The 20,598-nt window shown below is 44.0% G+C and overlaps 1 protein-coding gene and 2 long non-coding RNA genes across 5 annotated transcripts in view; all 3 read left to right on the top strand.

The window, feature by feature from the left end:
* The first annotated feature begins 58 nt into the window (after positions 1-58).
* Positions 59-2,951, top strand: LOC149915540 (uncharacterized). Of its 3 annotated transcripts, XR_016472061.1 has the most exons (4): positions 59-145; positions 920-1,025; positions 1,104-1,239; positions 1,400-2,951. It is a non-coding gene; the product is annotated as an uncharacterized LOC149915540 (long non-coding RNA). The 3 variants fall into 3 exon arrangements; XR_016472059.1 differs by lacking the exon at positions 920-1,025; XR_016472060.1 differs by lacking the exon at positions 59-145 and having other exon boundaries at positions 341-1,025.
* Positions 2,952-3,114: 163 nt separating this feature from the next.
* Positions 3,115-20,598, top strand: part of AACS (acetoacetyl-CoA synthetase) — a 37,089-nt gene continuing 19,605 nt past the window's right edge. Inside the window, exons 1-5 of the mRNA XM_031592698.2 lie at positions 3,115-3,850; positions 6,677-6,780; positions 10,366-10,486; positions 12,202-12,315; positions 19,843-19,940. Coding sequence (XP_031448558.1) covers positions 3,733-3,850; positions 6,677-6,780; positions 10,366-10,486; positions 12,202-12,315; positions 19,843-19,940 — 555 coding nt within the window. The 5' untranslated portion in view covers positions 3,115-3,732. The remainder of the gene's footprint in view (positions 3,851-6,676; positions 6,781-10,365; positions 10,487-12,201; positions 12,316-19,842; positions 19,941-20,598) is intronic.
* LOC149915541 (uncharacterized) lies at positions 6,787-8,513 on the top strand. The gene is made up of 2 exons (XR_016472062.1): positions 6,787-7,528; positions 7,967-8,513. It is a non-coding gene; the product is annotated as an uncharacterized LOC149915541 (long non-coding RNA).

The following is a 20,598-nucleotide window of genomic DNA, read 5'->3' on the forward strand; positions in this document are numbered from 1 at the left end:
GTTGTAGCGCCGCCTTCAGGCCGCGCCGCGAGGTCCGCCGCCGGCCGTGGGGCGGGGCGCGGGCGGCCGGGCGGCGCGGCTCCATCTGATAGGTTTCACGTGGGTCCTTCGTGAGCGAGCGGAGCAACAAAAGCGCGGCTGGGAGGTATGAGTTGGGTAACGTTATGTGCTGCTCCTGGGTAGCGAAACCCAGCCGGGGTGCGAGCGCGGTGAGGAGCTGCGGTTGTGTCTGGGGAGGTGACCGTGCGTGTACAGCATTCGTTGGGATCTCTGCTCCGATAACTGCGCTCCCCTATAAGGAAAACTCTGCCCCTTCCTGGGGAGTTCTGCAGCCTCAGGGCGTACCTGTGGCTCAGCTTCGTGCATCTCTTTCTGACACTGGAACCATGCCCTTCATGCTAAAACTCGTGGCTGGGCCTAAATCTTGTTGTAAAGTAGTCAAGCAGACATTTAGATTATAGATATTTTTCTTATTGCCTTTTCCCTACTTTTAGTCTGGCCAAATTGCTTATTTTCACATTTGGCAGAATGGCTCGGGCCTTTCAGCATTCATTTATATTTGGCCCTGAAGGCGCTGGGCTCAGACCCAGGGAGGCACTTAGGCTCCCGCGTGATTTCAGTAGGACATTGATTCTTTACATATTTATAAAAGCTGCTTTCATTCTGTTTTAAGATGGCCCCCAAATCCCAGATATGGTCATACCTGTACCTACGCTGACATCTGTGTCATGCTCTCCAAAATGAGTTGGCAATGGATAACAGGTTGTTAGGGGGTCTCTGGTTATCTGCCCTCAGTGTCACGCATTGATTCCCAGCATACAGCATCCACTGGGGGCATTTCCTTCATGTAAAGAATTTTGCATTACCAAAACATTACTGCAATTTAATTAAATGTCACAGATGTTGTTTTCTGTGCCAGTTACAATTGCTTGATTTGCTCTCAGCTGGCATGGCTTCTTCTGGATCCCCTTGTGCTGTTTCTGGTCCAGCAGGTCTCGATGCTGAGAATCTGTTCCTATTTCCCTGTGAGTTTTCATTGGGAGTTTTCCCTCAAAATCCATTCTGCAAAGTATTTGTTATTTTCTTCTGTCCGCTCTTTGCAGGTGCCTGTGGGTCTATTTTAGAGGCTGCCTTTGGAAGCTGTGATTGTGGCTGTCCTTCACATGAGGTCAGGTTAATTTGGGAATCACCCCTGGCACATCACTGATTTCCAGATCTGTCTCAATGAGCCTATTTTAGGTAAATTCAACTCGCCTCACCCGCAGCTCTTACGAAATTACACAATATTTCACCTTTCTCTTGTTTAATAAATGAAATCACGTCTGCTCAAAGAATACATTGCCTCATGGCATGAAATATTGATCTCATTTTTCTTTAACCACGTTGAACTTTTTATTAGGACAACTGTGAGGCTTCTAGAAAGATCTTCTCCTGAGGATGAGCAGCGTGAGCAACACAACAGCACTTGTGCTTCCTCATCTGGAGACTGCACGTGTTTTGTTATTCAGAGAGATCTAACAACATTCTTAACAGCTTTGGGAATAAACTGGGGTCTCTTTGCAGTGTCAAACTTGTATTGTGGCACAAGGTTCTCTCTTTTTAAAATCATTCTTACGTTGAAAAATAATTGGCATAGCCTTTAAGAGAGCTGAGTGGCGTTGATGTGAACCAGCCCTTAACCTCCCCAACCCTTTTTTTTCTTCCTTTACTTCATCTCACAGCTCGCTTTGCCACAACTGAATACATACAACCTCCTTCTGCGGCCTTTTTTATTCACGTTCTGCTGTTATCTCTGTGAGGTTCCTCTTCACTGCTTCTTATCTTTTTTTTTTTCATCCTACTTTCTGCAGATGCTTTAGCTTTTTGTTCTGGCTGCCCTTACCTTGGGCTCCACTTAGGGGCGGCTGAGCCCAAGGATGCCAGCTGTGCCCCAAGATTCTCACCCTCCTACAGACCAATTAACCAGCTGGTGGCTACTCCCAATATGGGGATTTGGAGCACAGTTTCTTAACGCAGCTGTTGGATCAGTGGATCACAATCAATCCTGAGCATACAGCGCAGAGTGCCCCGAGGTATAATTACAAAACTGTTAGCTCACGGTGATTGTATCCCTTGTTTTAATTTAACAGGCTGGCTGCAGGTTAGTTATGCCACAAATGAGGCAGTATCATCACCGTTCCTCTTAATAACTCCTGCAATGTCCTTTGAAGGGTTCTTAATCTAATCTAGAGCGCAAACCATGATTTAATTTGTAGCCGATTATTACTACTATTAGGTATAAAGCCAGGGTAAGAAAAGATTTGGAAATGGTGAATTCCAGTTAACCTCATTTAGGCTATTTTCCCCCTAACTATTCTCATCTAGCTTCTGAATCGTTAGCAGTCACTGCATTCCTCCTTGAGCTCCTTTTGCTGTGAAAGGCATTTCGTTCTCCCTTTTCTCCCCACTTCTCTGAGGTCACTTTTGAAAGGAGAAGCTGTTTTATTTGGATAAGGAAAAAGAGGAATAACGGTGAGGAACACGGAGGCAGATCCTAACCGAGGATGCAGCAGTGCAACTGCGGTTCCTAACGAGAAGGGCACCAGGTGTTCCTAAAACTCGCCTTCCATCACAAATCCCACCTGTCCCTTCTCCTCCAGCTGAGGCAGCCTGCTTTAAACCAGGCCTTTTTGACCCCAGGGAGGAGAATTTTTGGGTCCCTCCTCGAGTCGTTTGGCACCACGTTTTCTTTGTGGATGCACGCTCGCTTTAGGCGGGAAGGGTTCTGTTTTGCTGCTGCTTTTTGAGCTGAAAACGATTAAAACCAGCACCCCCCACCACCCAGACCTCCACCCTCCGCTGAGAATGAGAGCTCCCCCCGGATTGGGCGCACCTCCTTCCGATGCGTCAGCTCATTGGTCGGCAGAGACGACGGCTTGCAAAAAGTCAGCGCCGATTGGTTCCTCGCCATGTCAGCTCTTCCCCGCTCAGCCTAGCCGTGAGGAGAGCGGGCTCTGGGCTGATGTGGGGCCAGGCGCGCGCCGGCCAATCGCTCGTGGCAGCGTCGTGACCGCCGTGCGCCGCGCGGATCCGTCCGCAGCGCGGGGCCGCCTGAGGGGCGGCGGCCGGAGGGGAGAGGGATGTGCGGGGTGAAAGCGGGAATTGCCCGTTTTTGCGTCGGTCTGTGCCCGAGCTGAATGTGACAGGCGGGCCGGGGGCGTCGGGCGAAGCTTTCAGAGGTGCTGCCCCAAAACGTCACACCTCGGCGCACGAGGGGAGCAGCTGAGCGGCCACGCGCAGGGCACGGGGACAGCGGCCGCTCTTATCGCCGCTCCGGCTGCGACCGCGCGCTTCGCGCCTGGGTGACCCCAGCGCCGAGCCAGAGGGCACGGGGCCGTGCGATTGCCGTAATCCCCTGTTTTCCCTGCCAGATTTATTTGGCAGCGCGTTACGCGCCGCTGTCTCGTTCTGGGCTACGTCTGCCAGTTCACGGCAATCACCAGACGGGGAGCAGCCGAGCTGCCGTGCCCGCGGACAGCCGGCGGTGCGGCGGAAGGACACGCTCTGACCGGGCGGGGCGCACTCCTTTGGCTCCGCGGAAGGTTACCGCGACGGGCGGTGAGGCGGCCCTTAAAGCGCAGCGCCCCGCACGGGGCCGCGCAGTGCGCGCTGAGAGCCGCGGTGGGAGTGGTGCTGTGCGGCGGCTCTGCGGGAGTAGTGACGGTTCTTCGCGCGCCTCCGTTCTTCGCCGCCATGTCCCGCGAGCCCGAGATCATGGAGTCGCAGGTGATGTGGGAGCCTGACAGCAAGCGGAACACCCACATGGATCGGTTCCGCGCCGCCGTGGCCGGCAGCTGCGGGCTCCGCCTGGGTGAGCGGTACGGGAGAGCGGGCGGGGCGGCCCGGGGGGCCTCGTAGGGCCGCGCATCACCTCGGCCGGCTCTGCTGCGGGCCGGGCGGTGCCGGCTGCGGGCGTGGTGCTGTGCCGCAGCCTCGCGCGTGGGCCTCGGTGCCGCATCTCGGCTGGCGCGGAGCTGGGCGGCGGCACGGAGTGCGAACGGAGCTGTGCGGTACCTGCGGGCATCGCGGGGCGGCACTGGGCTGGGGGTCCCTAAGGGAAGGGGGGAGATAGGGGTTTGAGACTCAACGGGGTGCGGGAATGAAGGCTGTGCTTGCTTTCTTTTTGCTTATGAAAGGAGCGTCGTCGTTTGTAGCCTCTATAAGGTCTGGGGAGGGAGATGTGATGTTGGCTCGGTGGTGGAGGTGAGGTTACTGTGTGAGCTCTTCAAGCTCTGCTTCGTGCCCATTCAACCGTGTGGCTGTGTCTTGGTGTGTGCTCTTCTGATTTGATCCACCGGCTTTGAGTTTAGCACTGCTCTGGGTGGGTGGTGAGGCCTCCGGAGGGGTCTTCCAAACCCAGGTAGTGTCGTCTTTACTGAGTGCAGGCTGTGAGCAGTGCTGAAGGTCTCAGGAACCAGTAGGGAGGGCTTCTGGAGCACATCCGTGGTGTGAGCCGTGTTTGGGACAGGGATTGAGCTCACATCTGTGACTGCCTTGCTTGGTGCTGGCTGGACACCCTCAGTGTTTAGGCACTGGGCTGCTTGTGTAGCTTTTCAGTTCCTATCCCTCTGCCAGGGGATGAGGAATGGAGGGAGCAGTTCTGGCAAGTGGTCTCACTGGTTCATCTGTCCATATGAATGTCTGTAGTGCATACAGCTGTTCTGGAGCATGTAGTCCAGCAATCAGTTCCCCTCTGAAAAGCCATCTTCATAAGGAACTTAATGTCCAGGCATACTAGGTTAAAGTTTTGCTGTTGTAAACACGGTGCCCAAATCTTTGGCTACATTGGAAAGAAGTTATTGCAGGATTTCAGCCAAGCCTTGAGTCGGGATGTCACAACTGCTATTCCAATGGTTGAGAACAAATGCAGTTTCAAGTGGGCTGTGCACATTTCTAGTTAAAAGAGCTGGAATTTTTCTCTTCATTTCAATGCTGCTACCACTTCAAAATGGATTCCTATGTATAGGAACCTTTGTCAACTTCCATTAGATACGAACTGATATTCACTGGTCTGCATGTTATTCGGCAACTAAGAATGGATTCTTTATGTAATATCAAGATGTGGCCTCACTGAGGACAGCCAAAGGCAATAGAGCCCTTTAAACAGCACAGCTCTGTCCAACCCTGAAACGTAGCAATGAAATGCAACTTTTAATTGCTGAGTAACAGGTTTGGGCCCTGAAGGACTTGTGTTGAAGCTCATCTGGGGACGAACTGCACAGACAGGACAGAGCAAGCGGATTGTGTTAGAAGAAACCAGATTGGTGGTGGTGGTGTTTGTAGCACTTACTGAATGGTTTGGAGCACGTGCTGCAATTTCCTTTTGAAGGGGAGGAAGGGGGGGATGAGTTTAGTCAAACCTGTCCTCATATCAACTTATGGACAATGAGTAGTATATCAAAGATTAATTTGGGTGGAAGTTCTTCCTTTAAGAAAACGCAACTGGAGGCTGAGCTGGTGGCAGCATATAGGTAATAGTGGAGTCCTGACCAAGGGACATTCTTTGCTTTCACCATGTCAAGTTTGACTTTCTGCTATATCAATATCTGAGGAGTAATCTTCCATTGATAAAGATGATGTGAAAGGGGTGGGCTGGGTAGGGAAACAGCAATAACTGTGTGAATAGTGGTGTAGAGATGGCTCAGATGTTCTCTTATGAGGCTAAAAGACGTTTTCCTTGTAGAAGGAAGACAAAGGTGACTTTTAATCAGGTAGATAACAGGCTGACAAGCCAAAGATAATTGGAGAAAATAACTTCAATCGGTTTAGTTGAAAGCGTCAAATAGGAAACAGTTGGCAGGTAGGAAACTGTTACTACCTCTACTGATGGCAGATACTCTGTTTAACTTGGCTGCTGGCACAGCTTCAGGGAGCAGGGACATGACATCCTCAAGCCATGTAAGTTGAGGAATGAGGAATTTGCTTCAGCTATTCATACCCAAAAGTGCTTTACACACTGCATTTTGATGTGTTGAATGCTACAGTTCTGGATTTCAGCTTGAATTGCTGTATTGGAATTTTTGTATGGATTCCTCAGGTTACTTCATCTGTCTGTTGTGTGAAACTTCAGCTGCTCATTGCCATGTTCTTAATGCCCCCTCATGGTTGTTATGTCTGGCCACTGAACTTGTTTTGTCACAGGAGACAATAATGCTGTTTGAGCATGAAAATGATTCTATCCCTCACCCTTCACTGATGAGGAATAATGTGTTCTTGCTTCATATGGTGCTGTTAGACAGCGAGTGGATCCAATTCATGATGTAGCACAGCTATTAGAAAAGGTCCCTCTCTGTCTCTTTGGTTGCAAATGGCTCGTAAAGCAGTCAGGTGAAATGATGCCATCTGTTCAAGTCACACTATGTCTGTTGATGCCATAGTCACTTGCCTTGAACAATGTGTTGTGTTTGTGTAGCAAGAGTTTGGTTGTGGGGGGCTGCAGGGGTGGCCTCTGTGAGCAGAGCCCAGCAGCTGCCCAGTGCAGGGTCAGAAGCAGTTCCAGCTCCCCCAGAGTGACCTGCAGCTGGCCGGAGCTGAGCCATGAGTGATACAGTTTTTCTTGATTTAGGACATTCCTAGGTATAGTTGGTCTACATTCCTGTAATTCTGTGTAACACTAACAGCTGTTTGTTACTTCTAGCCAACTACAATGACTTATACCAGTGGTCAGTGGAATCCTTTGCGGACTTCTGGGCAGAATTCTGGAAGTACAGTAACATCGTGTGCTCTCGCCTGTATGATGAGGTGAGCTGCTGTTAACTAATCAAGTACAACACAAAGGGGAGATCAACCACTTTTACAGCTGATCTTTTGAACTGCTGCTGAAACCTGCCTCCATTAATATGAAAAATTGAACTTCCTTGCATAGTAGATTGTGATGTTTTGTTGCTGATAAATTCTAGTATGGTGAAATCCTCAAATTTTGTTATCCTACACAATTCTTTAGTGGTTATGTGCTCTCGAATAACCTGGCAGTCCTGGCAGATTATAAGGAGTCTATCAATAAACTGATTTCTGCTTCAGAGTTATGCTGATAGTATATCATGAAATGCTGGCACACCCCTAAGTTCGTGTTTATATTCTCTGAGTCAGCCTTCCTGGTAAGTGTACCTGTTACCCACCAGTTCTGTGGGACTGGTTCTGGAACTACTTACAGTCAGATAGAGGGGAAATATCTCTGAGGAAATGATAGCAGTTGAACACAATCACAAATGGAATAGCAGACCTTGCTGCAGCATTGCTTTGAGACAAAGGAAACTTCCTCTTGCAAATGGAAGACAAAGCTGGAATCCTTCTGCAGTCCTGGTATGGGATATCAGCACCAGCCTGTGCTTCTCATCTGAGGAAGGCACAGGTTGACTAATCACTTCAAAAGCTTAATGCAGAAGAACCTTCCTGGGACTTCTAGAGAAGGAACTGGACTTGGTTATTAATCCCTGGAGACCACCTGTACCAAAAGCATGGAGTGCTTGCAGTTCTGCAGTGGAAACAGGTACGTTTCTTTACCTTTTCCTGTTTTGCAAGTTTTTGTACCGCATGAGATGATAGGTCGGGAGATTCACTCTCCAGAATTCTTGCTGTGAAACTGCATGTTTAGGTGTCTTAATGTGATTAGAGTGAATTTAGGTGTCTTAACGTCCTTAGAGTGAATTTAGAACCGAAGAGCTAGCCTAAGGGTGTAGTTTGAAGGTGGTAGATGCTCTACTAGTCATTCTAATAACTTTTTTGTAAGCAGTAGTTCAAAATCTAGCCCGATTGTAATTGGGATATAATCCCTTCCCTTCCCTCTCTCTGTATTCTGTGCTGTTAGCAAGGCTATTTTCTGAACTTCCATGAGAATGTCAATTATCCTAGGCAAGCAGTTCAGAACTGTCTTTTACCTTTTTTCTGAGCAAACTGAAGAGTAATTCTTGTTTTTTTTGTCTTACAGGATTCACGTTTCTGGTAGACTGTCCCTCAAGGCACCATCAGTGATCAACAAGCTGGAAGGAAAAGTGAAAAAGGCAATAGTAGCCAAAAAGGGGATGTTTCCTGAGGATGAAAAGCTGAAAGATAGGGTTGCCTAGGAAAGCTTTAACTAGACTTCTTGTAGAGTAGGCATGCAGTGGCCTGGAAACTCTCAAGAAGGGGCTTGCTGTGATGTGGGGTCTTTAAACGGGGAGAGATGAAGTTCGAGATATAGGCAAGTACTGCAGACGAATATACTTGGTGTAATACAGGGCTTGTTGTATGTTTGTATCTTTATCTGTGTGAACGTGTAGGAGGCTCAACATCAAGGCTCAAAGCTAGAGTCAAGCCTTGAAGTTGACTTGCTGGTAATCCTTAATCAATTTCTGGTGGATATCAGGAGGAAATGCTGCTCACAGTAACTGAGCTGTTGTGTGATAGCTAAGAGCTTTCGTTTGTCCTACTGCTTGATCCCTGTTGCTCAGTGGAAGTAAGTGTTATCCTTTGAGAATAAAAGTTTTCACAAACTAGAGTTGACTCTTGTTTTGCTGGCTAGAAACATCCCTTACTTCTGTAAGTCATTCTTGGAATAACAATAAAATGCTGTATATAACACAGACAGCCAGTGTTTTATTTAAACTTGGTGGAGGAGTTAAGTATCCATGTAACTTTTGATAAGAACAAAGGTACTCACAGCATATGAAGCTATCCTGACGTGGCAGCACTGCCACGATATCAAAATGCAAGTAGCTGTTAGTTTTTAAGTGAGAAATGTAGCTTAAACTTAAGTTCCTTCTCCTTGAGAAGTACCTGACAGCTGTCCTTCCTATGGAAGGGTTGCTTTGAGCATTCTGATGGTATCTGCTCTTGCTTTTCATGAGGTGTGCTGCTTTGCTCTGCAGGTCTTACAGAATATCCCATGTACACAGTGCAAGGCAATGATAGTTTTTCATGATAATGGTCAAATACATTCTCAAAGCTGTACTCTCTGCTAAGGGTAAACATAATCTGTGGGATGGTGATAGCATGGCAAGCAAACCATTTCATGTGGGAGAAATGTGGCAGCGAGGTGGACAGAGGGTATTGCAATACAGTGCTTATTCTTAACTGCTGAGGCTAAGGATGTGGTGACTGCTGTGCAGAGCAGTTACAGAACAGCACCTGGATGTGGGAGTGCAGCTGACAGTTGCCATGTCTGCCTAACCACATAAATTGGCCTTTTATGCCTCTGCTGTAAGAGTCAAAATTTAATGATCCTCATTTAATGAGGATTGCAGCTAGCAATACTGTAGAGTACATTTTCTTCCCTTTCCCAAGAGCTTGCGAAGCATTTATTGTGTGACTCTGAAGTGTAAATGAAAGGGCTGTTGCAAAACTTTCCATATCCATGCTAGAACTAGTAATGATCTTCCACTAAATAAATAGGAGATATTACCAGCAAGCAGCAGAAACTTCCTTGAGGAGAACAAGTTGTGCATATACTAAAGTACCACAGGGACTGAGTTTGACATGGGGTTGTAGGTGTTCTCTGTTGAGGCACTGGGCTGTCTGTCTCCAGCACCTTCTGCTGGTGCTGCCCTTAGAAGGGGCATGAACAGAGCTTTTCAAAAGCACAACTTAGAAAATAAACAGCAGATGCAATAAAGCTGCAGTGTAAAGAGCACAGAATGCGTGCTGCTGGGCAGTGGAATTTCTAAAAAGTGGGACATGTAGGGGAGAGGGCTGCAGACACTCATGGGTAATGTTAGGGGCTCTTTGTCACTGCTTTTAAGGGCATACGCTTACCTGCAACTTAATAACAGGTAACCTAATATTTGAGACTAAATTTAAGACATGAGGGGGAGTTATTGTTTCAGCTGAATATGTTCTGGGGACTTCTGTGTACTGTATTTCTCAATTCTTTGTGTTCCTTTTTCCTAAGTTGGAAGCTACCCAACACAGGGTTACTGGGTTACTGGGACAGTTTTTGGGAAAACACCAAACAAGGATGGTAGAACTGTGAGCACTGTTTGTGATGTGATTTGTGCAGGCTGCTGAAGCTTTTGCTCTCTGAATGAAGCTGTGGAGTACTTCCATGCTTTCTAGCAGTTTGTATGCATCTTGCAGACTGGCTGTAATGTTTTGGTTCATTTGTATATTTAAGGCTAGTCTGGAGGTAGTACTGTCAGCAAGGAATGCTTCCCAGTCTTGTTCTGGTGTTGGCTTTCTTTGCTGACAACTCCTTAATTTTTCTAGGCCTTTAATTATAGTTCTAGTGTTTGCCATCTGCAAACTGGGAGCAATCATTTTTTCTTGAAATTACCTAGCTAATATCTGTAGAATGGTCTTAAACATGAAGTGATATTACAGTTTTCTCTTTAGCTGTATTATGCTTTTCTCCAGGTGGTTGACACGTCCAAAAGTATTGCAGATGTCCCAGAGTGGTTTAAAGGAAGTCGCCTGAACTATGCAGAAAATCTTCTGAAGCACAAGGACAATGACAAAATTGCACTGTATGCAGCAAGTGAGTATGATTGAATGGCTTTCTGGTATTTATTTATAACTCATAGGAGTTATAGTGCTTATAAAGCAGCCCTGCTTTTGATGAAAGCTTGCAATAAACTGGCTTCAGTGAGCAGAAAAGGAAGTAGAAGTGGCAGTTCCACAGAATATGGGTGGTAGAGCTCATCAAAAAATGGGAAGACGTGCTCTTGGAATGTAGATAGCTCAGAAAAGTCCATGGTGAAGTTCTCAATGTTAATTTAGACATGCTGCAATTTTAGAAAAAGTAGAGTTAAATACCAGTGGTTTAAATTATTGGTGGAATTACTTATTTGATATATATTTACATTGTCTGTAAAGATCTTGTTTCCTGTTAGGAAATGATGGATTTCACTCTGTGCTTTGTGTAACTTAATCATAGGGAATGAAACCAAAAGGAGCAAAATTCTTTTCTGACTGAATAGTGTGTCAGTGCCCAAGTAGAGTGAATGCATTTACTTCATTGTGAGGGACAGACTTGCACCTGCACCTCTTTACATGACCTGCTATATTTAATCTTCTTAAGATCTCTTAAGTCAGAGTATTTTTCATTAACCAATCACTGCTAGGTCAGAGTGGTGCTTAAGAAACCTGTGTCAGGCTCCTGAAATCACTGGGGTTGATCCTGTGGGAGCTCTGTGGGTTTGATAGAGCACAAAAACAGAAATACAACTTTCCTAAACCTTCATTTGTCATGAAGAAAGATCAGAGTCCTCTTCCCTGTTGTTCTAGGGGAACACAAAATCTGTAGATGTGCTGCTCAGTTTATAAACTACACTGTTTCCTTCTGTACTTCTCCCCAGCACCACGTGCTCTCTTGCTCCATGTAGGACTAAATTTACCTGAACAGAGGTCTAAGAAATCAAGACTGTTCACTGCTTAAGGGAAATAACTGTAGCTGTTCAGCAAAGCCCTGCTGTACCACAGCACACAGTGCATTTTTGTTGCAATGCTCCCGATCTGTGTTTTGATGAGAAATACTTGATACTGGAAACAGGATGGGCCAAATGGTTTACAGAAACCAGGCTAAAGAATTGCAGGGCTTTAAGATGACAAACTTTGCTTTTCCTAACATTTAACTTGTTCATTTTGTTTCATGAGTGATTTATTAGCTGCTTATGTACCATCTGACATCCAGTATAGTAATAAAAATATCCTGCAGACCTTCTTGGACGTGAATGGAGCCCAGTTTAGTTTATTTGCTTTGTGGTATGTTGGCAAACAGATATTCTAAGAAAAACACATTGAAAGTCCTGTGATTTTTCTCATCAGCAACCTGACATAATAAAACAGAATTAACACCTTATTATCACTTTCTAGACCTAATGAGAAAGTGGAGCAAGAAGGGAGAATGAGGCTGTTCTTTCCATGTTAGAAAGTAGCCTTGGTAGGTGCACTCTACTTTGAATGCTCTGAGAATACACCTATCTCTGGTGAACAGCTTGCATTTTCAGATGGAAGTTCCAATTTTTAAGAAAGTTTCTCACGTCTCCTGAGTGAATACTACTTAATACTGGATTCCCATCAAAATGAAAGGCATAGGAGGAACTCAAAAATCCAGAAGAGTAGATATTAGTGGAAAGTGGTTTCCTAAAATTGCTTCATTTTCTTTTAATTCCGTAATTAGTTGCTTATACTGACTCTAGGTTGTAGTGTATGTTTTCTGACTGGTTGTTTTAATAAATCTTCTTTCCTCAGAGGAAGGCAAGGAAGAAATCTTGAAAGTGACTTTTGAAGAACTGAGACAAGCTGTGGCTTTGTATGCTGCAGCCATGAGAAAGATGGGAGTAAAAATAGGAGACAGAGTTGTGGGTAAGTATTTTTTTTTTTTTTAAAGGAGAGGAAATAAATTTTTTTTGACGTTTCAGATGAGCAGAGCTATAAACACTTGATCATGAATTTCTATTTCATAGAAACATTCTAAATGTAGGAGTAAAAGAGCTGTTTCCTTAATTGTGTATGACATGCTTCTAGAGAGAAGGAACTTGGATTAGCCTGGAAGTAAAGTGCTGTAGAGGGAAGGAGAATACCTCATTCATAGCTTTTTTGAGGTCTGCTTCGTAAGTGCTCCACAGAAGCAAAAGTGCTGGAGACTGTGCATGTAGCTGAGCTTTGACTCACCGTATTCAGCAAAGTCACACTGGGACAGTCTTGGAAATTAGGATGCCAGGTTGTGTGCTGTGGTGCCAGCTGGCAATTACACTGCCTACAGCCCCAGGTAATGCACTGCATTGTGAGCTGCAGTTCTTGAGGAACAGATGTGTACTACTTTGTGCCATCAGTGCTTTTGGGAGCAGGGACTCCCACCAGAATGGTGGTAGTGAATAAACTGATGAGCAGTAACTTTTCATGTCATTCCAGTGCCAGGTTTAGCAGTTAGAGCCCTGGCATGATTTCAGTTATTCATAATGTTTTCTGGAGTAATTTAAGATTCTCAGTCCTAAGACTCATACACATTTTTCCATACAAATGTCTTTTTCTTATGAACAGCTTGTACAGTATGCAGGCATTACTGAAGCTGGCCTAAGTCCATTTGCTTTTGAATTGTTTTTTTTTTTTGATCTGCAGTTGATCTGCTCCATATATACACTCTGCATAGTCTGTAACATATTCTGTGGTTCTGTCAGTCAAACCTGCAGTATCCTTGAAGCTCCCTTGACGCCTACCTGGTATTTGTGTTGATGTGCTTATCCATCTTACTGCTGGAATCACACGTTGTTTGAGCAATACTTGGCAACTGTCCGAAGTCTTTGTAAATTCTTGTATGGTGCAAACCCAAAGTGATGAAACTACTTGGTTTGTTTTGTTGCATTTTATAAACCTGAACCTGAGCCCATGTCCTCAAAACCAGAAGGGTATGCATCATGATCTTTTATTACACACATAAATATGATTTACAAATGTGGCTGTAAAATACACTCAAGCTATTTCATACTTTGTGTATATTATGAATATTCTGCAGAGCTTGTAACTGAACATTTAATTATCACAGCTATGGGCTTGCTATTTTACATAGAATCAAGTTCTTAATCTAGTATAAACTGTCCATCAAAGTCAGGAAGATCTGCCTGAATGAAGAATTTAATATCAAATTTTGTTTTCATTTCAATCTTAACATAGTCATATTTGTATCTGACATCTTGTTGAGGAGCAGTGGCCTCTGTGTGAAACCATGTGAGCAAATAGAACTTAAGCTCCTGTAATATGCAGGAGAAGTATTCTCTGTAGCTGGAGAAGAGAAAATGTGCTATTTAAATGTAATTGTAGTCAACGTTATTAGCATGGTTATTACTACTATTATCATAACTTCAACAACAATTTCTTCTGGCTAATGAGTGTATTTTGCTTAGCACAATGGGAGGCTGGCTGACTTCTGAATCTTATTTGTTTTGGCAGTTGGCTCACCTCTTTGCTTATTTTAATCAAAAAGAATCATTGATGTGCTTGCAGAAGGTAGCAATTCCAAGTTTCTGTTGACAATTCATCATTAATGTCAATGCTTCTTTGCACATAAAAGGTAGGATTTAACTTTCCACTCCAGCATCCTGTTCTCAGAGGAGGAAGTGTGTGTTGACTCCAATGGGAAACCTGGGCTTCTAGTTATTTCAAGAGGAGGTGCAAAATGCAGTGGGGTTGCAGTTATTAAAACAAACAACAACAACAAAAAGCAAGCATGCATTGAAAAAATCAATGACAAATTTTTTTGTGATGTATTCTGACTCTGTTTTAAGCCTTGTAATCTATTAACATGTTTGAATTACTATAGAAAGCTCTTCTTTCACAAATGTTATCCTGTTATGGTATTTCTTATAAATTACTCTTGTGTTCTTCCTGACAACTTAAAATGGGGAGGGAGGGAGGGGGGTTGGTTCACTTGTAAAGTCTCTGCTGCTTCTGTCCACTTCCTGCTGTCCAACCTACAAGATTTTGATGTAAACTGCTTTCAGACTTCTTCCTAAATAGCAGCTACTAGGATTTCTTGTGAAGTGATGGTTTTACCTTATTTTTTAACCTTGGTATTGCCTTTTGATTGCTCCTTTAAGAACATGGTTTATCAAAATTTGGTATGAAACTTGCGATATCTTGCATTCTAATTTTTTCCATGCCCTTCCCTCTTACTCTGGCTGCTGAGAGACATTTTTCCTCACCAACCTCCAGTCAGATGAACCCATACCAACTCCTAACACTCAGTCTGCTGTACAGTTCCCCCTCTCTCCCTGTCCCTGGTACCCAAGACTCCCGACTGACAGATTGCATTGCCTTGGATGATGGCCTCTATCTAGGGAGAGCTTCCATCTGAAAGAAATCTGGTGGGGATTTTAACAGCAATTGGGCTGTACATGCACACATATATATGAAATTGGGTCTCAACTTTGTTCATATGTGTCTCTCCTATGCCAGAGGATACTGGCAGTCCTTGGGAGAGCTGAATCGCAACTTCAGTTGGAGGCTGAATCTACTGGCTGTTTTCCAAACCCTAAATTGACATGGGAGAGAGATAAGTGTTGGGTGGGAAGGCTTCAGTCCTACAGCCCCTTGTGGTATCAAAGATGAGGCTCTCCAGTGTTTGCCAAAAGCTACTGGGGCCTGATTTCTCCCAGAATTTGTAGCAGATGGCATAAAGTGTGATTCTTCACATAGCTTATAGAAGTATAATAAGGGGCATACTTTAGCTGTTTCTGGAAAATCAGCTTTTAAATGGAAGGAACATATTCTACTAATTTTATTTCAGTTGTGTAACTCCTACTCAACCTGCCAAGTTCTGATGCCCTTTGTTGTCATTTTCTCTTAAAATTACTTAGTCTTGAGCTGTTTGGATCATACAGGACCATTATAGCTCTTTTTTTTTTCTTGTGAATTTAATTTCCATTCTTTACCACCTCTGAGATGAGACTAGTTTAACTTTTCATTACTTAACATATCCCCTAGTTTGATCAGTACATTTTATGGTTGCATCATGACAGCAATAGTCAATTTAAGTTGGAGATGGGTGAGTGTGGGTGGACAAGCAGCAATGTCAGCACTTTCTCAGTTTGATTTCTTCTTCATTTTCCATTTCTATCACTAATGAGATGGCACTTAGTAGTAAACATAATTGAAACAGATGCATAGTGAAACATCTCTTTTTGAAAGATGCATTGCAGTATTGTCCATGGTATCTGAACAGCTGGAGGAGACAGATACAATGGCTAATCCAAGTTACACAAATCCAAATGTGAAGTGCTTGTGGTCTCCCACTGGCCATCTGTTTGGCAAATAGCAACACTGCAGAGGGAGTCAAATAAAACTGGAAGTATCTGTGCTATCAGTCTCCAGATACTCTGCTGCTATTATCCCATAGCCAGCTTTGTCCTCTTACAAGTCAGCTGTGCAACAAACTAATCTTCCCCATGTGTTCACACAAAAATCCTTAACAAAACATCAATGAGTTACATTGTTTAAAGCTGGTAATTTATCTATAGTAACTGCATTAGCCCTGGTTGCTTACGTGGGTTTTAAAGCTAGCTTTGTAAGAAGATTAGCATGTTACTAATAGTCTCAGGCCACAGTAATGCTAGGTGGGATGACCCTTGCAAAATCCTACAGGAATACCAGATCTTACGTTAATGTCAGGAAGAGAAGCTGGGAGGCTGGTCTTCGAATTGACTTTCTTTGTGAACTAATGTAGATGTAGTACGAGACATGGGAGGGTGTTTACTTGCAGCTCCTGACTTCCTCCCAGCATGTTCTTCTGAGGCTTGTGGTACATCTTTGGTGCCAGGTCTGTGCTTCTTTCATTCAGACAGCTAGGAATGTTTGGATGCCTGTGCTGCTGAGTGCAGGCTCTGCTCTGAGCCGCTGGGTGCCTTCAGGGGAGTTGTTCACAGCACTCAGAGGAAATCAAGACTTTTGCCAACATGACTATGCCAGGAATTTTTGGACCACAGATGTCACCTATTTTACTGATAAAGTACTGGACAAATGCTGTCCAGAATGGATGAGGCTGTAAGTACCTCTTAAAGTGATCCATGTAGTATTGCTAAGAGATCACTTGTCCTGCTTAATAGAGGCTTTTATCACTTTCTTCTGAAAGTTTTTATTTCATTTGTTCTTACAAAACTGTTATGTATACTTATGGGTGAGGAGTTCTGCTGCTAGGACCCCCGCTACTACAAACTCAGTCCTTAGTTGCTGTGAGTTCCCAGCTCCTGTGTTTTGTACCCTTAATTCACTTCCTTTCTTGATCACCCAAAGGGACAGGAAGATCCTCCTTTCCAGTAACAGACCATCATTTCTGCTCCTTCTTAAGGATTTGGTTGGTACCTCAAGGGCCATAACCAAATGCAGGGAATGTGTCATGCATGGTGCTTGCTATAACTGGTTTGCAGGATCTCTGTGAGAAAGGAAGAAATCACTTTGTATTTCTGAGAATCCAGTTTTAATCACAGAATCACAGAATTGCCAGGGTTGGAAGGGACCTCAAGGATCATGAATCTCCAACCCCCTGCCACACGCAGGGCCACCAACCATCCCACCTAATGCTAGACCAGGCTGCCCAGGGCCCCATCCAATCTGGCCTTGAACACCTCCAGGGACGGGGCATCCACAACCTTTCTGGGCAGCTGTTCCAGTACCTCACCACTCTCTCCGTAAAGAATTTCCCCCTGACATCCAACCTAAATCTCCTTTCCCCTTGTCCTGCTGTCACTCACCCTTTCAAAGAGTTGATTTCCCTCCTGTTTGTAGGCTCCCTTTAGGTAAAGAAAGACTGGGGGGAGATGCAGTTTGTGTCCCTTAAATTTGGAAGCCATTGAGAGATGAGCAGGATGAGTTCTTACAGTGCTGTGTTGGAAGGATCTCTTTCTAGAACAGAACTACATCTTTACTCACAGTTCTTGGTGTTGGGCATTGTGACAGATAGGTGAAATTCCTGCTCACCAGGCTGCCTGCCTACACTGATCAGATAAAGGTGGAGGAATGCAGAGTAAGTTGCTTTACATGCTTCGTACTTTTTGGCAGTTTCGGCTGATTTGCTCAAACACCACTTCGAAGCCATCTGACAAATGGGAGTAATGATTTAATTGTCTGGCTCGCCATAACGTGCAGAGACTTGTGTACTTGCCCTGTGGGCTTCTGTAGAGTGAAGAGAACTTGCCTGTAGTAAGTGATGCTTGTAAGCTCTGGCAAGGTAATCAAACAGCTCCAAAGCCTGAAGAGACATCTTTTGCTTACCTGTGGGCTGTACTACAGCAAAACCCCCTCCAAAAAAAGGCTCAGTGGAATTACATTCTATCAATTAAGAATAAATGTTTCCATCAGGCAGTTGGTGGTTTAGAATGGCTCATACACTTCAAATTATTATTCTAGAAAGGAGATTTATCTGAAAAGAAAAAAAGTCAAATCTTGGGAAGCTGTACTTCATATTGTAAACTTTTGACCCTAACAAAGAGATAGCAAAATAGATATGCCTTTATGGACTTGAGGCTTTGCTGCACTTCATGTACATAAGAACTTCCCTGAACAAAGCATTACAAGTTGTACACAGCTCTAGGGAGTAATTTGCATTTTAATGATATGAGGTTTTCATTCAGTTGTTTTCTTTTAAATAAGCTGTTGGGTCCAAATCATAACACTGTTTTCCAAGTTCCACTGCTTCCAGAAGCACAGCAGCTCACTGAATTGTCAAGCTGGTTTGAAAGACTGGTTTCACAGGTTTTGAATCACAGTGAAGAAAATTCTAATCTAATAGTTTTACATTTAGAATAGATTTTCAAGCTGAGTAGACAACTTGACAAGAATCAAGCTCAGCACCCTCTTACTTGAAGTTAAAACACAATAAACTGCTGTTAAGATCTATGATTTACTTCCTGTCCTGAAAAACACTTCCATAAACTTTCACGGATGTCTTTCACTGAGAAGTGCCTGGCCCTGCTGAGTTTCTGCTGCCTGGCAGATACTTCTGCAGTGCTGCAACTTGCCCAGAAGTCCAAGATCTCCCTGTGCTCACCCCTTTTGTAGAAATGGCTTAGAAAGCATTTTTAAGGCCATTTGAGTTTGCTTTCAAACACTGAATTCTAATTAGATGTCCAAATAATTAGGCCTGTCGTTTGCCTTTTTAAAGTACTTGGACATCTTTCAGTTGCTTAAAAAGGATTATCTGAAACTGCAGATCTTTGATCTGCATTAGGGTGGTTTCAGTGTGAATTCCAGCTGCATGCTGTTGATGTGGGTTGGACTCGGATCAGTTGAGTCAGTCTCAGTGCCACGGCAGGCTTTGTGGAGGGCTGCTCCAATTGAGCCCATTGGAAGTCTAACTTGACTTTCATTTCTTCTGTGTGCTTTAATAAAGTGACTTGAAATCTTGAAGGCTTGCTGCAAGTTAGCAGTAAAGCTGAGGATTTACATTTGTGTTGGAATGTTCCAGGGCTTGTCCCACCGTGTTCCCTTATCAGCTCACACTCCGGTTTTGCTTGTTTCTATTTAAGACTCTGGTAGTCTCTACCAAACAAAGCTCAGCTGTGTGAAGCTGATTTTCTGCTTTTGATCATAAATGTACTTCAAATGCAAAGGAAAAACTTGAAGAAAACACTGGCCACCCTCCTGCTTTGTGTCCCTTCGTGGAAGACTTGTTTTCTGATGCACTGTACATATTGAATCTCGTGTTGATTACAATTAGAATGAAGTCAGGAACAGAAGTCTCTTGATCTGTTAACAATGTTCTTTGCCATTTGTGCCAAGCAAAGGAAAGAAATATGTCTTTCTATAGGCAATTAAATGGCTAGGTACAGAAAGTGTTGACGGAATACAAGAGAGAAGTCTGTGACATAACCTGTTTGCATAAGAGAGCCTTACAAGATCAGCAGCCAAATTTCTCTTATTTTGAGAGCCTTGCCTTTCTAAGCACTGCTGAGTATTCACCTTTCCTTCCAGATGTTTGTTTCTCCTAACAGCTGTATTTCTAATGCCCTGACCTGCAATGGTGCAGTACTCTGTGCAGAGACTCTATATAACCTACTTAGTCCATAAATTTACTTTCTCTTAGTTTCTCTCTTTAATATGCTACCCTCTTGTCCTGGAGGCCTCATTAATTGAGCAGAAATCTTTGTAAATTGGAAATAATTCTGTAGTTATAAAATCTGATGTAAGTCTTTATAAATGGAACTCTAATTAGTGACACAGGAATGAACTGCGTGGACTTTGAAGGAGGACAGTATGACCGTGTGGCAAACTTGCAGAGTTGAAGGATGCTTCAGACTACGACTTTCATTTTTTCTCTATGCCAACTGGCTATTATATACATATTTCCTGTGAGCTTTCGTAGTTTTTGTTCCATCTCTAACCCTTCAAATTCCACCATAGGTTACTTACCAAACAGCATTCATGCAGTAGAAGCGATGCTGGCTGCGGCGAGTATTGGTGCTATCTGGAGTTCAACATCACCAGACTTTGGCATTAACGTGAGTAGCCCTGTTGTGCATTTCAGGAAAGCTGTCACTGTTTTTGACAAAAGTGAGGTGAGGAGGACAAATTAGTGGCAGGTGGATGCTGTTCTCTTTAGTCTTACTGCCACCTTGTGGCACACCGGATACTTTTTTCTAGCTGCTACAAAGTGAGCAAAAACTCCATGCTTTCAGATGGCAGTAAGGGTTTGCAGCACAGTAGTTTGAGCATCTTCAACAAACTCAATGCTGGGAGATTCTCAGATAATCCATAATCTTGGTGAGCTTTTGTTGCATCTTGTCAACTTATTTTCTCAAGGCCCTGAAGAATGAGTATCACTGGGCGTGACAAGTGTACGTGGAGTGACTTTGTAGCTTCTGAATAAAATTGAATAGGAAAAATAGAGAAAAAAAGGCTAAAAAATGTCATGATACCCAAACAGACATTACAGCGTACCCTGGAAGGTTTGGGTATACTTTCTGCTTTATTTGGATAACCCTTAGCACATCAAAAACAGTAACAAACTGCTTTTAAAATAGAGTGCTGAATCTTTCTTCTGTTTTAATGGTTTGAGTGAAAGTATTTGGAAAATACACTGTTTGTACGTTGCAGAATGCAGAAACTACCAGAGTTCTTAGGCAGTGTATACCCCTCAATCTCACTTCATGATCCCAG

The sequence above is a fragment of the Phasianus colchicus genome, chromosome 18 (assembly GCF_987193195.1).
Source record: "Phasianus colchicus chromosome 18, bPhaCol1.hap1.1, whole genome shotgun sequence".
Taxonomy (NCBI): Eukaryota; Metazoa; Chordata; class Aves; order Galliformes; family Phasianidae; genus Phasianus; species Phasianus colchicus.